The 21,588-nt window shown below is 45.1% G+C and overlaps 1 protein-coding gene across 1 annotated transcript in view; it reads left to right on the forward strand.

Annotated features, from left to right (window-relative positions):
• PDGFRL (platelet derived growth factor receptor like) overlaps positions 1-21,348 on the forward strand; it is a 47,380-nt gene extending 26,032 nt beyond the window's left edge. The window contains exons 3-6 of the mRNA XM_079909237.1: positions 9,284-9,435; positions 13,650-13,943; positions 18,946-19,085; positions 20,766-21,348. Coding sequence (XP_079765363.1) covers positions 9,284-9,435; positions 13,650-13,943; positions 18,946-19,085; positions 20,766-20,954 — 775 coding nt within the window. The 3' untranslated portion in view covers positions 20,955-21,348. The remainder of the gene's footprint in view (positions 1-9,283; positions 9,436-13,649; positions 13,944-18,945; positions 19,086-20,765) is intronic.
• Positions 21,349-21,588: the final 240 nt, after the last annotated feature.

The raw sequence follows: 21,588 nt of genomic DNA on the forward strand, positions 1-21,588 counted from the left end.
CACGCACATCTGCTAAGTTATCTTTTGCCATCACCGCACACTTCCTCTACGTCACTCATTTGGTCAGGATTTGGTTAGGTATTTGAGATAATAGACACATGCTTCCTTTCCAACGCACAGTGGGAAGCATGGCAGATCCTTTTCTAGGACTTCCCAAGGATTCCATTCCCAGCTCTGACTACTGGCTCTGTGACCTTGGGTGAGTCACTGGATCTCTGTGAAATGAGGGATTCAACCAGATGATCTGTAAGGTCCCTTCTGGTTCCAAAATGACCCTGGAACTTGTACTTAATCTAACGGGAGTTAGATGATATGGGGGCCAAGGAGTTAGGACCCTTGGACAAGAATTCAACCCATGTGAATTCTATTCTGTTCTGCACATGGTCACCTGTAACTGCTGTCTGCATCACATCACGCCATGTAGAAGGCTGTGAGTGACACAGACAAGCATGAGACGTGTTCCTGATTCCTGCTTAAGAAGGATCATTTCACTAGAGAAATATAATAGGAAGTTGAAAAGGTTACATACTAAGCAGTGTGTGTGTGTGTATACACACCCAATAGCACCCCAATAGCACCTAAACTTTGTGAGCACTTATTCTGTGCCAGCATCTTTCCAGGAGCTTGTACATTTATTAACTAACTAAATTCTCATAACAACCCTAGAAGGTAAGGACGATTAATCTCCCTGCCTCAGATGAGGAAATTGAGCACAAGTAAAGTTAAATAACTTGTTCACGGTCACAGAGCCAGTAAGTAGTGGAGGCAGGATCGAACCAAGGAAATCTGACTCAGTGCATGCTCTTAACCACCATTTTACAAATACCACCAACCATAAAGGGTCTTCCCAAGAATAGGACTTGAAAGAATAATGAGGTTTAGGTCAGATGGAAAAAGAAGAGAGCCTTTCAGAGGTAAAGAGATGGCTGGAGGGCTGGGATGGAAACCAACGGATGTGTCTGGGTGGGTGAGGAGTTGGGCTGGATGGAGAGGAGGGTCCACGATGGACGTGTTGGGAGAGCATAGGAGCCTTGGATTCCAGGCAAAGGCGGTGGCATTCGATTCTGTGCACACTGGGAGCTGCTTGTGTTGTAAAGCTGGAGGAGATAATAAAATGGTTCTCAGGAAAATAATCTGATGGTTTTGTAGAGCATCTGAAACATTCTTCTAGAAGGATCGATTTATAGGCTCATAGAACGTAAGGAATGGAAGAGAGACGTAGAGTCGATGTTGACATCAAGATCTAGATAAAATTGGAAGATTCCCCACTTACAGTGTTGACAGTGTGTCTTGAGATTTTCAGTGACCTTCCTTTTTTTTAACTGATCCATGGGGTTTCTAACTTTCTAAATTAAATGAGCACATATTACTTTGTCATAAGAGAAGAAAAACTGTAAGAAAAGCAAAGCAAGTTAAACTGCTTTAAAAACTGCAGAATGGATGCTCTGCTAATGTATAATCAGGGATGGCTCATTGGTACTTTAAAAGTCTGGAGGTGAGCTTTATATTGTGTTGCCTTTATAGCATGTGGCTGTGCACATTATTCTAGGTGGCCCGACAGGGTTTTCTGTTTGGTTAACCTCTGGTGTATCAGGCCTGGTGTGGGCTTGTGGTGTCAAAGGGATATCCATGCCTTGTTTTCTTAAGCTCTGGAAATCTCTGAAGGAGGAAGAGGAACTTTTCCTTTGTAAAGCAGCCAGATGGGTTGGCAAGAGAGGCAAAGAGGAGAGATGCCGCCAGCAGGCTGGAAGAGGTGGGGTGGGAAGAGAGAGGGAACATTCCAGTACAGCGGTCAGAGTGGGGTGGGTGTCCAGGAAAGGAGCTGGAGAATGAGAGAGAGGCTGGCAGGGCTGGAGGGACATCACGAATGTGAGCTCCTGTGAACCAGTTGAAAATGCCTACTATAACTTCTTTTTAAATAGCACAGAGGAATCTGGCATAAGTCATTGTAATAGAAAAGACCCAAGTCACATTTCATATACATTCACATAAGCTGTTGTTGGGATAGAAATACTGTAGTTATATTGCCAGGGTTTTGAGTACATCCTTGGACAGTATTCAAATATGCAGACAGACAGATATCTAGATAGATAGATGTATTTCAGCTTAATTTCTGATATTGGAACTATATTCACTTTGAAGTTCCTCGGTTTACATATTGGGCTCTCTACTAGTTCCTCATACATATTTCTTTTCATCTTTTTTTTTTTTTGGTCATAACTGTGGAGCTTTGATATATTTTACCCAGGATTTGTACTCTGTTGATGTGGCTCCATTCCCAGCACATGGTGGAGCAATTATTTTCTGACACATTCTTAAAAGGAGCCTTAGAGTAAACACAGGCCCTGTACGCACACTGGAAACATGACAAGCAAATACTCACTAATCTTTATCTCCCTTGATGCTTGGCACCGTTCCTTGCATGTAGTAGAAGCTAATAAATAATTTATGATTCTGAAATGAATGTTATTTGAATAAGGAGGATATTTGATTACATCTTTTTTGTTTTTGAAGCCATCTTTATTTTTTTAACATCTTTATTGGAGTATAATTTCTTTACAATGGTGTGTTAGTTTCTGCTTTATAACAAAGTGAATCACTTATACATATACATATGTCCCCATATCTCTTCCCTCTTGCATCTCCCTCCCTCCCACCCTCCCTATCCCACCCCTCTAGGTGGTCACAAAGCACCTAGCTGATCTCCCTTTGTTTCCGCTTACCCTTCCCCCTCCCCGTATCCTCAAGTCCATTCTCTAGTAGGTCTGCATCTTTATTCCCATCTTGCCCCTAGGTTCTTCTGACCATTTTTTTTTCTTTTTTTTTAGATTCCATACATATGTGTTAGCATATGGTATTTGTTTTTCTCTTTCTGACTTACTTCACTCTGTATGACAGACTCTAGGTTTGATTCCATCTTTTCACCTTCCTCCTTACCTTTCTGTTTTATGCAATGAAGTCATCACAGAGTCTCCCAAGGCAGAATATCTGGGATCATATAGTTGGGTGGCCCTAGGAAAGTTATTTAAATTGACCTTCAACTACTCCTCCTGGGACTCCAACACTGACTTGGGAAAGTTACCTAACCTCAGTTTGCTCACCTACGACAATGGGTATAATAATAGCACCTAACTCTCAGGGCTGTTCTGAGGATGAAATCAGTCCAAATGTGCAAAGGGCTTGAAACAGTACTTACCACGTGTTAAGCACCACTTAGATTTTAATTATGAGTCGTAGTTTCATCATCACCATCCCATGGGATTGAGAAAGAGTAACGTGCACCTTGGGTGCTGTCAGTTATAATGGTAATAACTGGTTGTTTTGCTGCCCTTGTTTCCTTCAACCACTTGCTGAATGGCTAATTGTCCATTTAAATAGAAAAGGGGGGTATCATGAATAATACTGAGCTAATTTAATCAGATCTTCCAGGTTTGAGGAATTTTTTTGGGGGGTGTGTGTGTGACAATATTTAACAAGATTTACAAGCTAGATAGAGGCACCATTTCTCAGTTAAAATTCCTTCCGTTCATTTCATTTCGGTAGGATGGAAATCCATGTCCTTTTCATTTACAAACATTCGTAACCTGAGTCTATATGACACTAGGTTAGAAGCTCTACCACTTAGAGTTGGGAGACTTTGGATAAAGTACTTTGTAAGTTTCAGTGTCTTCATCATAAGAGGGGGAAAATAGTACCTCCATCCTGATGTGGTTGTGAGGCCCGTCACAGTAACAACGTCTAAAATATATTGAGCTCTTACTCTGTGCCAGGCTCTGATCTAAGTCTTGAGCGAACTTTAAGAGCTTAGCCTAATGCCCTCCATAAGTGTTAGATATTATTGTTGTTGTTACTAGGAGTCTGTAGGTGTAGCCGGACTGGAAGGCATGAGCTCTAGATAAGGAGTCTGAAGGTCATGGTGGAGCTGGGATTTGAATCCTATCAGTGTGGCGCCAAAGTCCATGATCTTATACCTCATGTGACTGCTGCCTGTCACCCCAGTCCTCTGGCCACCTGCCTTCCAGCCCAACTCGCTCTGTTATGAATTGAACCTGCCTTGGTCTCCTTGCAGGGATCTCCTTCCCTGGGAACATAAACCCTCTGTTTGGTGCATGTTGAAACATTCTGTCTTGAAGCTTGTCCTGGTCACCCTCCTTGGAATGCCCAGGGCACTTTGCATGAAGGAACTTGAGAGCAGGGAACTCTTCAGACATCATTGTGTCCCTGCCTCTCTCCTCCCAATACTCCCATTTCATTTGCACTAATTGACTGTTTATGGAACCAATGAACTGATTCTCTTGGAACCCAGGGCTCACCTCCCACGCTTGTCTTATAGAGTCTGGGGGAAGGACAGGAGCGTGGATGACCCCACCATTGTCACCTGGTCACTTCCCCCAGACTTTGGGAGCCATCAGTCCCCTCCTCTGTGCCATCCCATGACATGGTCCCCTCCAGAAAAGAGTAGGCTGGGCTACATACATGAAGTTTCCAGCCTCCACCGATGGGGATGGACGCTGTGTATGTAAAGGCCAGGGTAGCCCATTGGAAGACACACATACACACAATTCTAAATATTGGACAAATACTCTTTGAAACCTGGATTTGTCCATCAGAGTTCACTGTGGGTCAGGTCTGGAAGTGCTGGTTTGGAATAAAAATGTTTGGGGTGAGCTGATGTGCTGGGGTGTTCAGAGCTGTCTCCAATTAATGTAAATTCTGCTTTGCTTTTTCTGGGGGGGCAATTTGTTGCAGCACCTCTTTTTATTATTTTTATTTTTCTTCAGAGTGATTCTCTAGTTTTTTAAAAAATTTATTGAAGTATAGTTGATTTACAATGTTGTGTTAATTTCTTCTGTATAGCAAGGTGACTCAGTTGTACATATATATATTCCTTTTCATATTCTGTTCCATTATGGTTTATTCCAGGATATTGAATATAGTTCCCTGTGCTATACAGTAGGACCTTGTTGTTTATCCATTCTATGTCTAATAGTTTGCCTCTGCTAATCCCAAACTCCCAATCCTTCCCTCCCCTCCCCACCCCTCCTTGGCAACCACAAGTCTGTCCTCTATGTCTGTCAGTCTGTTTTTGTTGCAGCACCTTTTTTTTTTAAAAGCTCCACTCAAACTTCACATCTTGCACTTCTTCCATCCCCAGGGATCTGTGAAGTAGTTACAGGAGGAGGGAGGGTCTACCGTTGAAGCATCTTGGGACCGTGCTCTGCAGGACTCAGTGAATTCTCGTCTTCACCTCCTGGTGGAGACTACCCCCAGAGGCCTGAGGTCACATCCCAACCCCTGGGGTAGCCTGCTGCTTGGACTATGTGAGCCCATCAGTAGAAATGGACATTTTAAATCCAGGCATTTAAACTGTAATCCTGCTAAATAATTTGTTTCCTGTTTTACATTGTTTACAAGAAGAGGGGGTGGAAAAATCCAGAAATGGTTTCCAGTGCGTTTCCTTCCTTCCACCCCCAATCCTGCTAAAGATACAGCATGGTGGTAGGGTGAGCTCCAAGTGCTCCCTTTTTATGTGCAGTTTCTTTCCTGGTAGGAATGGCATCTTTCAATTTCTATCACTCCCGTGCTAGGACATGCTGGGCCCACAGAGGGTGCTCAGTACATTTATTGATCACTTACTGATTTCGTGCCCTGGGGTCTGAGCTCCATAGGGAATGTGGCCGGATGTTATGTTCCACCTGGGAAGACTTTCACCTCCATTGTCTGTCCGCCTTTGCAGCTTTTATCTGCTGAAATCAAGCTCCCTCCTCACAACTGAAATTACTATCTCGGTTGCCAGAGGCTTTCATTCTGCCAGATGAAGTGTGTGTGTATGTGGTCATGAATCTCTCTGAAAGGCATTAACCATCAATTTCTTGAATCTTTTTTTTTTTTTTTTTTTGCGGTACGCGGGCCTCTCACTGTCGTGGCCTCTCCCGCTGCGGAGCACAGGCTCCCGACACGCAGGCTCAGCGACCATGGCTCACGGGTCCAGCCGCTCCGCGGCACGTGGGATCTTCCCGGACCGGGGCACAAACCCGTGTCCCCTGCATCGGCAGGCGGACTCCCAACCACTGCGCCACCAGGGAAGCCCTTGAATCTTTCTCCTTGATGATCCCCTTTCCTGATTCTTCTTTCATTGCTGATTCTACTTTTCCCCTCCATCCACCTCTACTTTTCCTACTCGCCCCGATTTGGCTCTAGATTTTGTCCTCAGCCTTCTCTTTCTTCTCCACACTTTTCCTTGTTGAGTTCATTCATTCCTTAGCTGCTGCCCGTACCCACTGCAGACGATTCCCCCAAATACAAATCTAGAGCTGTTTTACCTCCTCTGTGCCTGGCCTGTATTTCCAATGACACCACACGACATCCACACTTACCTGGCCCACATTTTATCAGAAATTCAAAATCTCCAGTAGTGAATCTATTATTTGGTCAGCCCCATCTCCTTTCTCTTCTCAGCTATTCCATCTTAGTCAGTTAAAACCTCATTCTTTCCACCGCGTGGAAATACAGATCAGGTGGTCATTCTTCATGTGTCTTTCTTCCACCTCTTACACCCAGTCTGTCGTAACTCTTCCCCAAGAAAGCAAGCCTTGTATTCACTTCCATTCCACTGCCAACACCCAGCCTGGCCCCAGTGCTTGCTCTTCACCCCAGTAACGGCCTCTCCCTCTCCCTCCTCCCCCTGCCTCTCCCATACCTGTTCTCCCCACTCGTACCCTGGCTAAGGTGGGCCCAGTGCTTCCCACCTCCCAGACCGGGCGGTCCCTGCTGCCTGGTGAGTGAAATGTGTACCCCTCTCGCTGTTCTCAACCACATGCCCTGTGACTCCAACCCCCTCCCTCCATCTCCTTCTGTAATTAATGGATTAAATCCCCAAATCAGCACTGAGTGCCTTCTACCCACCATGCACTGGGGACACAGCAGTGAAATGAGCAGAGCAGGTCCCTCCCAGCCCCCTGCGGCTGTGTTCTCCGGAGCCAGCAAGCTCGCTGTCTCTCAGCCCCTGCTGTCCCTCCACCTCCACCTTTCAAAGTCCAGCTGCCTTCTACCTCTTCCACCCGCAGTGATGAATCCCTTCTCAGAATTCCTACTGCTCTTGCTGTGAGCAGCGCCTTAGTTACACTCTGATCTTTTCATGTATATTAGTTTTAGCTCCCCAGCTGGATTGTAATATCCTTGAGGGCTACTGGTTTTTTTGTTTTTAATAAATTTATTTATTTTTGGCTGCATTGGGTCTTCGTTGCTGCGCGCGGGCTTTCTCTAGTTGCAGCGAGCAGGGGCTACTCTTCGTTGAAGTGCACGGGCTTCTCATTGCGGTGGCTTCTCTTGTTGCGGAGCACGGGCTCTAGGCATGTGGGCTTCAGTAGTTGTGGCTCGTGGGCTCAGTAGTTGTGGCTCGTGGGCTCTAGAGCGCAGGCTCAGTAGTTGTGGCGCACGGACTTAGTTGCTCCACGGCATGTGCGTTCTGCCCAAACCAGGGCTCGAACCCATGTCACCTGTACTGGCAGGTGGATTCTTAACCACTGCGCTACCAGGGAAGTCCTGGGCTACTGGTTTTTATTTGCGGTGCTAGCCATCCCCAATGTTGGGTGTGCATAGTTTTCATTGTTGTAGTAGTGTTCACAATAACTACTACTAACCTGCAGTTATATGTAATTAAGATATAATTAGGAAAATACAGTGAACAAGGCATGGCATGAAGTACTTTGTATGCATTTTATCATCTAATGAATGTGTATTGGGTACATACTTAATTGAGTTAAGGAAGACAGTTTTGTTCAGCTGTTCTCCAGCTGTGGGTCTCAGGGGAGTCCCTTCTGCTCTCTGACACTCAGTTTCCTCATATGCAAAATTGGGAACTGGATTCCTGCTTTTTTTTTTTTTTTTTTTGGATTCCTGCTTTTTAAGGTTCTTTCCAGTTCCAACACTGATGTTCAATTTCATTTCGGTCCCCTTGTTTCTAGAGAAACTTTACTGTATACTGCGCACAGATTTGTTGCTTAGGGAATATAAAACAAATAGGGCACTATTCGTGCCCCCAAAGTTTTCACCATCCATCGTAATAACAGGAAGCCAGAGGTGTCGGAGGGGTGAGAGGACAGAGCCAATTACATCACTGGGAGAAAGCAGGGAGGTTTCTGAGTTGGTTCTAATTAGAAGCTTCCTGAAGGAGGAGAGATTTCCGTTCAGTTGAAAGGAGGCAGTTGAGGGAGTGGGAGTACAGAGCATCTCCTGGCAGAACGGGTGGGCAAAGCAGCTATTCAGCGGAGACCAGAACAGGTTGTGTTGAAGACCAACCAGCGAGACGTTCTGCTGCGTGCTGAATTTAAAGTGGTGACCGTGCTGTTACTGCAACCTATCACAGGAGAATCTCACCTACATCAGAAAAGTATGTGGATCCCAGAGGGGATTTGAGATGCATCCTCAGGTTGAAACCATTTATTTTGGCATCCTCACATGCCAAGGCCACGGTGGGGGAGGGCATCCATCCCGAGGATGACACATATGGGTTCCTAACATAATATAATACAATTAATTACCATGACAATCGGCTAATATTAGTGTCTAATAATAGTAAATATTTATGTCTCCTCATTTCAAAAAGGACCTGAAGGGGTTTGCAAATATATTCGCATGCAACAAGATAAAAATACAAGAGATTAAAAAATGAGAAATTAAAAGAAGACATAATAGTGTGAGGCCAGAGGAGAAGTGCCCAAAAGCTCTAAATACTTGACCAGAGGTGGGTGCATGAGAGGGGCTCCGCGTCTCAGCAACCAATGCATCCTTTCCTGAAAGGGAAGTTTTTATTTTTAATAATGTAGCACCTCAAGGATTCCAAGCTTGTATTCAGAGCCTTATTCTTATTGATCAAAGAGGTTTTGCTTTCATTCCTGTTGACTGCTATTTAAATAAACTCATGAGAAACGAAAGCTGAAAGCAAGACGCCTGCCCAAGGCTTTGTGGCTGAACTTGTGCAGCTGCGTCGCAATGCACCAGTGATTTTGCTTAAGGAAACCCCAGTCCTGAGGTTGAAGAGAATGTCTTCTCCTTAGAAAATGTGACTTCCTTCTAGGAAAGGCCTTTCTCTCTGCCTCCCCCATCTACCCCCCCGCCCAACACACTTTTCCCCAAATACACTCTTTTATTAGTCAGTGCCATCTGAGAAAGGGCACTCTGCCTGGAGCCGCTGGGGCTTTATCTGCGAGGATGATGGAGCAGGGAGAGATGGGCGCGAGGCCCCAGCCCCACCGTGCCCCGGCTTTGCTCTTGTTGACAGTGTGAAGCAGCACGAGCGCTACGGCCAGCTGACCCTGGTCAACTCCACCGCGGCCGACACGGGTGAATTCAGCTGCTGGGGGCAGCTCTGCAACGGCTACATCTGCAGGAGGGACGAGGCCAAAACGGGCTCCACCTACATCATTTTTACAGGTAAAAGGTTGGCTGCGTTAGTGGAACTCTTCAGACCTCTGGACCTGGTCCATATTACAGGTTCCCACTGTCTGCTGATTATCAAGTAAGTACAATCAGAGCGCTCACTGTTTGCCAGGCTCTGGGCTCAATGCTTTACATCAATTATTTCATGTAAGTCTCACAAGAACCCTTCAGGGTCAGTACTAATATCATTTTTTTTTTCCAATGGGAAAGTTGAGGTTTAGAGAGATTAAGTAAGTCCTTCAGGTCAGACTGCAAGTAAGTGGCTGAACCTGGATTTGCACCCAGAACTGTCTGGTTCCAGAGTCTGTACCGCATTGTCCAATATTGTAGCCACTAGACATGTGTGACTTTAAATGTAAATGAGGATTAGTTAAAATTAAAGCTAAAAACTCAGTTCCTGGGTGGCACTCACCGTGCTTCAAGTGCTCTACTGGCGCGTGTGGCTGTAGCTGTCCTGGTGGATGGCGGGGACAGAGGACCACCCATCATCACAGAAAGCTCTATCGCACAGCGATGCTGTAGACTTTCGGTCGCTGTGCTCTCAGAATCTCTGATGCGCTCCTTTCCGGAAGCTCCACAGTCACAGGATGCCTGGCTAGAGGCCTCCGCGCGTTTGCCTTTGTGAGTACCGTGAGCTGAGGTTTGGGGGCAGTGTTCCCAAAGGCTGCAGCCTGTGTGGCTCCAGTCCTGATGCCTGAATCCCAGTGAGGTGCCTGAAAATAGGCAGATCTTCTCCCCTGTAGGGTCAGATCTGAGTTTGCCAGGTGGAACTTGCACTTGGAGAAACGGGCCCTGGAGAGCAGCTTGCCAGCCTCCTTCCTCTGCTGAGATCTCTAAACTCTAGAGTTTGGAGGAAGATGTTCTCCGACAAGGCTCAGAGGTCAGGAACAGCTTTCAGGAATCTTTCAAATGCTACGCCCTAGCGCTGCTGTGGTCCAAGGCATTTCAGGTGAAGCCAGGAGGCTTTCTGAGTGGGCAGGGGCTGCCACAGTGACTTAGGTCTACAACTCAAATGACCTCAGGCTCTGGCCTTTAATGAACGCTTTAGCAAAATCTCATGCATTCTCCCCTCCTACCCGAAGAGCTCCTCTCTGGCAAGCAGATACACGAGCAGGGTGCTCTGCCATCGTGGAAGCACATGCCTCTCATTCCATTTCCACAATACCGTGAGGAGGTGAGTGGAAACTACTTAGTTATCTGTTTTAGAAATAATAATGCTGTTGCTGAGACGCAACAGGGCAAGGGGATGTGTTCCACGTTCCATGACTTCACGTGGCGGAGTAGAGAGTCAAACCCCGTTTTTCTGATCCAGGATCCAATGTTCTTACTGCCTCAACCCACTTTTAAGACAAGGTGATGGACAGATTGACAGGCACACACGAGCTAGCATAAATGGTGTCATCAGAATTGCTGACAGTTGTTCATGGGCCATCGCTTCTGAGTCTCATTCTGGAATGTGCCACCCAGAAGTGCCCATGGGCCCTTAGTATGATACGGCACCAGGAAGCGGCAGTGGAAAAGGCAACTAATGAAGACTAACAGAGCCTGTTGTTTTGGACAAGAACTGATACCACATTTCAAATTGCAGAATGAAAATTCTATGTGGTGATTAGCACTGCCATGTCTTCCCCAAATAGTGGTTTTTGGAGCTGAGGTTTTGAACTGAAGACCTCCCTCAAGCAGACTGTCTCACTAGGGTCATAGGTTCTCTGAGTTCTGGAGGTAGATCCTCTTAACTTACGGAAGCCCTTTTGTGCATCAAAGGAAGGCTGAGAAAAATCAATATTTATTTCAACCTTCAAGAAACCTGGATCAGGGACGCGACCTAAAGCGTTGTATCGTTTTCTTATTCCTCGGCACTAGGAGTCCGGTTGGATTTTCGGTATAAGGTTTAGCGATGTGTCTTTTCAGCCACTGGGTGGGTTTGGAAAACCAGGATGGGCTGTTATGGAGGCTATTGGCTCTGGAGTCTTTCAGAACATATGCTTCCCTACCACCCACACAGAGAAAAGTCTGGCATTCGTTATGTTTTTATGTTTCCTACGGTTTGATTGCAAACACTGTGAAGCTTCTTTTGACTGTGGTTAATTTGTGCAATTTTTGATGAAGCAACTGCCACATGTTATATTTAATCTGCATCCAGGAGGCTCTCAGAGGGTTTTTCCCCCTCTCTAACTTTATATTGAAGTATAATGTATACAAAGGGAAATACACAAATCATGACTCTGCAGCTCAGTGGGTGATCCTCAAGGGAACTGTACATATGTAACCACTACCCAGATCAAGGAGGAGGATATTACCAGCAGTAGGGCTTCTTCATAGTGAAAGGCACAGGCTCCAGATTACAGATGTAGTGAAACCACACTAACAAGCACTTTACCAAATGTGGAGTTTGTTATCATTTGGATTTCAGCTTATAGCCTATTAACTAAGTTTTTTGAGTGGGGGGCATATGTGATCTATAATTTTAAATATAAACTTGAACATACTTTGTTTTTGGTAGATGGAATCTACTGATGGCAAATTTTTTTTTATTTTAAAGGAACTTCAGTATTATTATTTTTCAAGTTACAATAATCAAATGAATTAATAAAATATTTTATGTAGTACATGCTTAATAAATGTCAAGTGATGAATAAATGAAAATTTGACAGGTTTAATTCATAGATAATAATTTGTTTACTCATTCATATATTCTTCCTGCAGCCTTTCTTACTCCATTCACTTGGCAAATACATATTTTTTTTCTGTTTGTTAAAGCAACGGGTGTGGTCACTTCTTTCAAAGCATGGATTATAGTACAGGAAGTAAGACCTCATTTTTGTGTTCTGAAGTTCAGATTGTCCCCTTCTACTGGCTTTGCTCGTTGGTTCAGATTCCTCCATAAAACCTTAAAACAAACGTTGTTTCTGAATCTGACAACCATACATTCCTTAAATACGTTTGCTAAGAAGAGATCTTTAATACTATCTGCTCCAGATTCTCCTCTTTACAAATGGGGTTGTTGAAGCACAGAGAGATGAAGTGACACGTTCAAGGCCACACGGACTTATTCTGTGTGAACACAGGGGTGTTAGGGACGATGTTGAGCAAGGTGCCCTCGCCTAAGCCTGAAGGTCAGTTTATCGTGAAGTGGCACAAGTCACCCAGGCTGATGGAAAGTCTTGCAAAAGATGGAGACTCAGTAAGCCATGATTCCATGTTACAGAAGCTGGCGCTCAGAGCTAAAGAACGCTTGGCCCATGGAGACATTTGCTATTGTGTCCAGGAATTCTGTCCCCAACCTAAAAAACAAAAATATCGTACAACTGGGGCACAAAGGCTAGTGAAGAAAGCCAAGAATAATTGTTTCGGGAATACTGTAGGAAAACATAGGAGACAATGGAATAAATGTTGAGTGTGATTCAGTTCAAAGATTTCTCTTAGATATTAGTGTAATCTCTCACAGAATGATCCAGAAAACAAAGTATTTAATGTGCCGTGCTCAAAACAAAACCCCCCAAACCCAATCCAGAGTCGCTTGACTGTCCTGAGGGATGAGTGGATAAACCAGTCCTTACTTCTGTAAGACAAAAATGCCATCATCTAGAGCTTAAAGAACATGCAGCGCGATTTCAAAGGGAACAGGAGAAGTGTAAGCAAATGGCTGCAGGTCCCCAGCCCAGTGGCAGCCAAGCAGAGCCCAGAACCTGAGACCAGCGGGTTCCTCATCTATCCCTGCTTGATTCCCTTTCCATTGACCTTGCCAGGAATGAGTCCCCTGGGCTAAGAGGACACCAGCACCCTCACTGGGCCCGTCTCAGAGAGGCTCTGCTGAGCCAGGAAATTCCTCCCAACGGGCAGATACTAAGCAAGGGCTGTGGGGCTGACTTCTCTAGACACACAGCAGATTGTCCACAGGTGTTAAAGCTGCTCTTAACACAAGGAAATCGGCCTCCTTCCCTGCTTCCTAAGTGGGACAGTCCAATGGGCCTGATTTGGGCTTGAACTAATACCTATTTTATTTCCTTTAAGAAGATGGGAGGTAACATCCTTCTTCCAAAAAAGGAAAAGTATTTTTAAAAATAGCCTTTTCAATTCATAAGGACTCCATTATCCGAGTATATTGCCAATCCACCCTCATCTTTGTGCCCTGAATATAAGAATCCCTTTAAGTGCTCTTACCTTGTTTCTCCAGAATAAATGAGGCTGTGTCTCTCCCTTTGCAGAGAAAGGAGAACTCTTTGTACCTTCTCCCAGTTACTTTGATGTCGTCTACTTGAACCCGGACAGACAGGCTGTGGTTCCTTGTCGAGTGACTGTCCTGTCGGCCAAAGTCACGCTCCACAGGGAGTTCCCGGCCAAGGAGATCCAGGCCAACGGAACAGACATCGTTTATGATATGAAGAGAGGCTTTGTGTATCTGCAACCTCACTCTGACCACCAGGGGGTGGTCTACTGCAAGGCGGAGGCCGGGGGCAAGTCTCAGATCTCTGTCAAGTACCAGCTGCTCTATGCAGAAGGTAAGCCCGCTCCCCTCCAGGGCCGAGATGTGAGTCACTTCCAGCTGGTCAGCATCAGGTTCTGCTGTTCCCAATTATGGAGGGAAATTAGGCACAGAATGCTGTTCTTAAAGGCTCCTCTGCAGCACCGCCATTTCTAGAACGTTCTACCTCCTTGCCCGTGACCCCAACGCAACTCCCCCCGACTCCCTTCTCTTCACGTCCTTGCAACATTCACTCTGGTCCTGCCTCCGTGTGACTGATCGTGGGGATCCCAGATCCCCATGTCATCCTCCCGTGCTCTGCAGCCTGAGCTTCGGGCACACGGCCAGCCAGCGAGCAGCTCTCCTACGGCAGCACCCGTCACCTCCCGTCCCTCGACAAGTGTTCTCTCGGGCCTCCCTCCCCCGACTTGCAGGAGAGAAAGCACCCTCCCCGGCCCTGTGAGGGAGGAGAGGAGGTGGTCCCTCACTGATGACTCTCCTCCCTCCGAGGAACTCTGACGTGAGCCTGGTGAGTGGTCTGCGTCTGGGGTGGAGGGGTCCTGCTCAGGGACCCTGTGATGGGATGAGTGGCCCCAGAGCTAGCTGCTCTCTGAGATGAGAACTTAGGCTCCTTCATGCCCCTTGTTCTCAGCCGTGAGACTTATTCACAAGGCCGCAATCTCCAACACTCTGCTACGAAATAACCCTCTCAGCCCTCCATTAACCACCCTCCGCTGCAGCCATCTCTCTCCTCCATCACAGCCAAACTCCCTGAAAGAGCCCTCTCGGTACCCATCCGTCCTCTCCCCTCCCACATGCTCCTTAGCTTTCTCCCCTAAGCTCCACCAAAGCAGCCTTGGCTAAAGGCTCTCCCAGGCCATTAAGTCCAGCAGACAAGTTTCTGTCCTTGTCCTTCTAGATTCTACTTTGCCTACATGAAACCCTCTCTCCCCTGGTCCCATTTTTTTCCCTGCTTTTCCCACAGCCTTCTCATTCTGCTTTGCCAGCTCTTTAATTTTTTAAAAAAATTTTTATTGGAGTGTAGTTGATTTACAGTGTTGTGTTAGCTTTAGGTGTACAGCAAAATGAATTAGTTATACATATACATGTATCCACTCTTTTTAAGATTCTTTTCCCATATAGGCCATTACAGCGTCTTGAGTAGAGTTCCCTGTGCTATACAGTAGATCCTTATTAGTTATCTGTTTTATATATAGTAGTGTATATATCTCAATCCCAATCTCCCAATTTATCCCTCCCCCTGCTTTCTCCCCTGGTAACCATAGGTTTGTTTTTTACATCTATGATTCTATTTCTGTTTTGTAAATAAGTTCATTTGTACCCAGTTTTTAGATTCCACATATAAGTGATATCATGTGATATTTGTCTTTCTGTGTCTGACTTACTTCACTCAGTATGACAATCTCTAGGTTGATCCATGTTGCTGTAAATCGCCTTACTTCATTCTTTTTAATGGCTGAGTAATATTCCATTCTTCTGTCGATGGACACTTATGTTGCTTCCATGTCTTGGCTATTGTAAATAGTGGTGCAATGAACATCGGGGTGCGTGTATCCTTTTGAATTATGGTTTTCTCTGGATATGTGCCCAGAAGTGCGATTGCTGGGTCATACAGTAGGTCTGTAGTTTTTTAAGTAACCTCCATATTGTTCTCCATAGTGGCTGTACCAATTTACCAACAGTGTAGGAGGGTTTCCATTTCTCCACACCCTCTCCAGCATTTATTGTTTGTAGATTTTTTGATGATGGCCATTCTGACTGGTGTGAGGTTGATACCTCATGGTAGTTTCGATTTGCATTTCTCTGATAATTAGTGATGTTGAGCATCTTTTTATGTGCTTTTTGGCCATCTGTATGTCTTCTTTGGAGAAATGTCTATTTAGATCTTCTGACTATTTTTTGACCGGGTTCTTTGTTTTTTGATATTGAGCTGCATGAGCTGTTGTTATATTTTGGAGATTAATCCCTTATCGGTCGATTCATTTACAAATATTTTCTCCCATTCTGTGGGTTGTTTTTTCATTTTGTTTATGGTTTCCTTTGCTGTGCAAAAGCTTTTAAGTTTCATTAGGTCCCATTTATTTATTTCTGTTTTTATTTTTATTACTCTAGGAGGTGAATCAGAAAAGATCTTGCTGTGATTTATGTGAGAGAGTGTTCTGCCTATGCTCTCCTCTAAGTGTTATATAGTATCTGGCCTTACATTTAAGTCTTTAATCCATTTTGAGTTTATTTTTGTGTACGGTGTTAGGGAGAGTTCTAATTTCACTCTTTTACATGTAGCTGTCCAGTTTTCCCAGCACCACTTATTGAAGAGACTGTCTTTTCTCCATTGTATATTCTTGCCTCCTTTGTCATAGATTAGGTTACCATAGGTGCTTGGGTTTATCTCTGGACCTTCTATCCTGTTCCATTGATCTATATTTCTGTTTTTTTGTGCCAGTACCATATTGTTTTGATTACTGTAGCTTTGTATAGTCTGAAGTCAGGGAGCCTGATTCCTCCAGTTCCATTTTTCTTTCTCAAGATTGCTTTGGCTATTTGGGGGTCTTTTGTGTTTCCATGCAAACTGTAAAATTTTTTTGTTCTAATTCTGTGAAAGATGCCATTGGTAATTTGATAGGGGTTACACTGAATCTGTAGATTGCTTTGGGTAGTATAGTCATTTTGACAATGACATGGTATACCTCTCCATCTGTTTGTGTCATCTTTGATTTCTTTCATCAGCATCTTACAGTTTTTTGAGTACAGGTCTTTGGCCTCCTTAGGTAGGTTTTATTCCTAGGTATTTTATTCTTTTTGATGTGATGGTAAATGGGATTGTTTCCTTAATTTCTCTTTCTGATCTTTCATTGTTAGTATATAGGAAAGCAAGAGATTTCTGTGTATTAAATTTTGTACCCTGCGACTTTACCAAATTCACTGATGAGCTCTAGTAGTTTTCTGGCAGCGTCTTTAGGATTTTCTGCATATAGTATCATGTCATCTGCGAACAGTGATAGTTTTACTTCTTTTCCAATTTGGATTCTTTTTTCTTCTCTGATTGCCATGGCTAGCACTAGCAAAACTATGCTGAATAAATGTGGCAAGAGTGGACATCCTTTTCTTGTACCTGATCTTAGAGGAAATGCTTTCAGCTTTTCACTGTTGAGAATGATGTTAGCTGTGGGTTTGTCGTATATGGCCTTTATTACATTGCAGTAGGTTCCCTCTATGCCCACTTTCTGGAGGGTTTATCATAAATGGGTGTTGAATTTTGTCAGAAGCTTTTTCTGCATCTGTTGAGATGATCATATGGTTTTTACTCTTCAGTTTGTTAATGTGGTGTATCATATCACATTGATTGCTTTGCATATATTGAAGAATCCTCACATCCCTGGGATAAATCCCATTTGATCATGGTGTATGATCCTCTTAATGTGTTGTTGGATTCGGTTTGCTGGTATTTTGTTGAGGATTTTTGCATCTATGTTCATCAGTGTTATTGGCCTCTAATTTTCTTTTTTTGTGGTATCTTTGTCTGGTTTTGGTACCAGGGTGATGGTGGCCTCATAGAATGAGCTGCCTCTCCCAGGTTTTAAGTGTTGGAGTTCCCCAAGGCACCTTCTTTGTCTGTCCTCATCCTCTTCCTGGGTGTTCTCAACCATAGCCATGCTCTGCTGCGTATCTATTCACTAATCACTCCCAGGGGAATGTATGTGGCCCGGATCTGGGAGTGCAAGCTTCGTGTATCCAATTCTCTCCCTAACATCTGTGCTGAGATGCTTCACAGGCCCTTCCTTGGACTCTGGGCCTTCCTCCCAGGTCTGGTTCTCCAGCTTTACTCCTCCCCAGTGATGGCACTGCAGTTCCAGGGTGCAGGAGCCCCAAACACTCCCGGCTCCTCCCAGTTCTTTTGACTTATTCCATCAAATGCCCCCAATTCTGCTGTTTCTCTCCATCCTACTGCTAAGAGTTCAACTACCATCATCTCTTCTTTGAGCCAATATGAATACCTTTCCAACTGCTCTCTTCTGTGCCCATGCTTTCTCCATCTTCCACACTGTAGCTGATTATAGCTCCAGTTAAAACCATTCAGTGGGTTTCTGCTTTTCCTAGCAGAATCTTCCACGTGGCCTGAAAGGTCTTCTTGCATGGCCGGCCTCTGCCCTCTCCCAGGCTTCCCTAACCTCCCCTCCGGGCCTGTCTGCTGGTGCCTCCCCTTTTTCCTTCAGATTTTAGTTCAAACCTCCCTTAAGGAAGCCTTTCCTGCTTCTCAGACCATCCTGAACCTCCCCAGCACTCTGGGCTTCTCCTTCAAGTTCTTCCCACAACTCAGGTTCTAAACCAACCACACAGTGACCTGCTGAGTGTCTGCCTCTCCCATTAGAATAGAGGCCCCAGAGCTCAGAGACCACGTCTGTCTGGTTCGCTGCCATAGCCTCCACTCCCAGCACGTGGCCTTGCTCAAGGCTGCTGTCAAACTTACTCGAGTGAACTGAGCCTAATGAAGAATTGTGTCTCTGAAACGCCGTGAAGTAGAAACATGACGCACCCTTCCTACAAATGCCTCTCCCTTTGGCAGATTCAGACTCTCTCCTGTACTTCCTGAGGCCGCACACCTGTCCATCTTCACCCATCAGTGGCTCTCCCTCCAGGCTGCCTTCTCTTCCTTCTACTTGCTCTGCCCCCAGTCCCCCTCTTCTCCCTCTGCCTTTTTTTTTTTTTCCCTCTACCTTTTTATTCCCTTCACGTGAGCTCCTGGCAGACCTTCTGGGCTCTTCTCCTCATTACAAGTGTAATGCCTGGACCTGGGGACTTCTGGATGACCACCCCGTTCTGGACCACCAAGGTAGAGAAAGAGGAGGTGTTAGAGGAAACCAGAAGTGGTGGAGAGGGTAGGCCCGATGCTAGGTGGGGAGCTGAAGAAAGGCAGGAATGTTCCATACCTGCCCAAAGAAGAGAACACGTCTGTTGGTTTGTCTCTGCCATGGCCCATGGATTTCATCTCACGTCCCCTGTCCCCTGCTCACTTCCAGTTCCCAGTGGTCCTCCGTCAACAACCATCTTGGCATCTGCAAACAAAGTGAAGGGTGGGGATGACATCAGCGTCCTCTGCACGGTCCTCGGGGAGCCGGATGTGGAGGTGGAATTCAGGTGGATCTACCCAGGGCAGAAGGTAAGCATACCCCGGCCTCAGCCAGCTGCCTTACTTGTTTTGTTCCCTCCCCACCCCCAACTCGCTGATACGGACTGTAACTTAAAGACGTATGAGAGACGTGTGCAGCTATGGTAGGGCTAAGGCTCACTTGTTTTCTCCTAAGATGTTTCAGTATATTTACAAATGGCTTTTTTTAAAGGACAGGAAAAAGGTGACTGGGTTCCATTAGGCAATTCAGTCAATGTACTCTCTTCATGTTATTTTTCTTCACGACCCTTAAGGAAGGGGGCGGGGCATGAACAGGAAAGGAGGGCCTCCTTCCTTCACCTGCAACCTCAATCTTCAATCTTAATTCTGGGTCAATTGGAGGCCAATCTAACCTCCTTCTGGAATCCTTCAGTATTCTCCCCTATAAAAGCTGGGCCCCAAAGCAAGGAGCTCTAAGTAGACAACCACCAAGTTGGCATATAAATCCAGGCCTTCAAAAAGGTGCTGTGAGGCCGAGATCATTTTAAAATAGACTTCCCATAAAAACAACTCCAGCACATGTAGCCTCTGGGCCTGTTCTGCTCACAAAAATAAACAGCTTTGCTACCAACATGGAATAATCCCTTTGTTGCCAGAAGAGATTTGGCCTCCTAAGATGTACTCACTCGGTAGCAAATACACTTCTGCTTTAAGGGCTGTGATTGGTGGAAAATAACTCCCCCTGGAGAATGGTACTTTTCTAGTACTAGGTACTTGTTTTTAAAAAGTGTTGTTCCGTTTAGAAGACATTAATAATTTTCATTAGAGGTGGGTTCTTTTTTTTACGTTGCTAATTAGCAGAAAGGGTATTAATTTAGTAATACTATAAATATTACAATTATGTTAAACTAATCCAGAAAACACTACTTATCACCAAAGTTGGAAGAAGCATCTCAAAAGTGACCATCTCACTTTCTAGAAATACGAAGTCAAGTCACCTAGGGTGTCACGTTATCCATCCTCGGTACAACTTCTCTCCCACTGTAGTCCTAGGACACATTTGACTAATCTTATGTCTCCCTCTCCCAGTCTGAACAATTAGGGGCTCGTATTCATTTACGCGGTGAGTGCTTCGGGCTTCTTTTTGACTTTAAGTTCTGTGAATGAGAACCACTGTGCGAAGGGGTGAACGTGGGGAGTGTCAACAGGAGAGCAGTGGAAAATTTTGTCTGTATTCTTATGCCTAATACCAGTCCCACATTCTTGGAGTTCCAAAAGAATAAAATTTATATTAAGTAGAAACATTGATGAAAAGGGCAGAAAGAGGGCTTCCCTGGTGGCACAGTGGTTGGGAGTCCGCCTGCCGATGCAGGGGACGCGGGTTCGTGCCCCGGTCCGGGAAGATCCCACATGCCGCGGAGCGGCTGTGCCCGTGAGCCATGGCCGCTGAGCCTGCGCGTCTGGAGCCTGTGCTCCGCAAAGGGAGGGGCCACAACAGTGAGAGGCGTGCGTACCGCAAAAAAAAAAAGGGCAGAAAGTGAAAGCCAAACAGCATAATGAAATTCAAGACTGCTTGGAGAAAATGCAGCCTAGACTGACTAGACAGTGTTGAGCCGCGCATACCAAGTAGTCTTTTAGAAGCATGTGTTCTGCACTTCGCGGAGGATGAACGGGAGCTGTTTACAGCAGCTTGTGGTTTGTGCTTCAGCCCCGGTGGGTGTCGTTCAACAGGATGAAAGGCCCGTGACGATTCAAGACACTTGGCGGCTGATCCACAGAGGACTGGGCCACACCACGAGGATCTCCCAGAGCGTCCTGATCGTTGAAGACTTTGAGATGGCGGACGCAGGTTATTACATTTGCACCGCTCAGAATCTCCGAGGACAGACCTCAGTAGCTACTACTGTGGAGTTTTCCTGACTTGGAAGATGAAGTACAAATGAATTGACGGAAAGCCCACTTGTGTACACAGCCAGCTCCAGGGTCCTTTTGACTAGTGCTTTGCCAGAGGCTGATGTCGAGCGCCAAACCCCAGGCCCTGCCTTGTGAGTCAGACCCAGACCTCCAAACTAAAAGGAAGTCACCCGGTCTAATTATAGAAGTGTTAATTCTAGCAGAAAGCATGTATTCTGACTGCTGACCTACATATATGGGTTTCTAGTGTTTATACTAAGAAGGCATATATGTAAACAACTTTATATAATCATTTCTATTAAACGAGCAAGTTTTTGTAAAAAACAAAAAATGGGCTAAGTGCTCGTTTTTTAAGTTGGCTTGAAGTACATCCAGAAGGATTTTTGGGCAGCAATGTCCGAGTCAATACCTAATATTCTCTTTGATATAACAGCCACAAAATATGAGAATCTAAAAACAGAGTAATAATATAGTTCAACTATACAACATGAACTATTGTATGATATGAAGGTATCAAAAAATATGTAAACTTTTTAACCACTGCACTCAAAAGTACTAGTTCTAGATTAGACATTCTATAAGAACCACAGCATGTGTTTTTAAAAGTTTAACTTTTGATATAAAATAGATGCATAGATCA

This window comes from Stenella coeruleoalba (assembly GCF_951394435.1).
Source record: "Stenella coeruleoalba genome assembly, chromosome: 21".
NCBI classification, from domain to species: domain Eukaryota; kingdom Metazoa; phylum Chordata; class Mammalia; order Artiodactyla; family Delphinidae; genus Stenella; species Stenella coeruleoalba.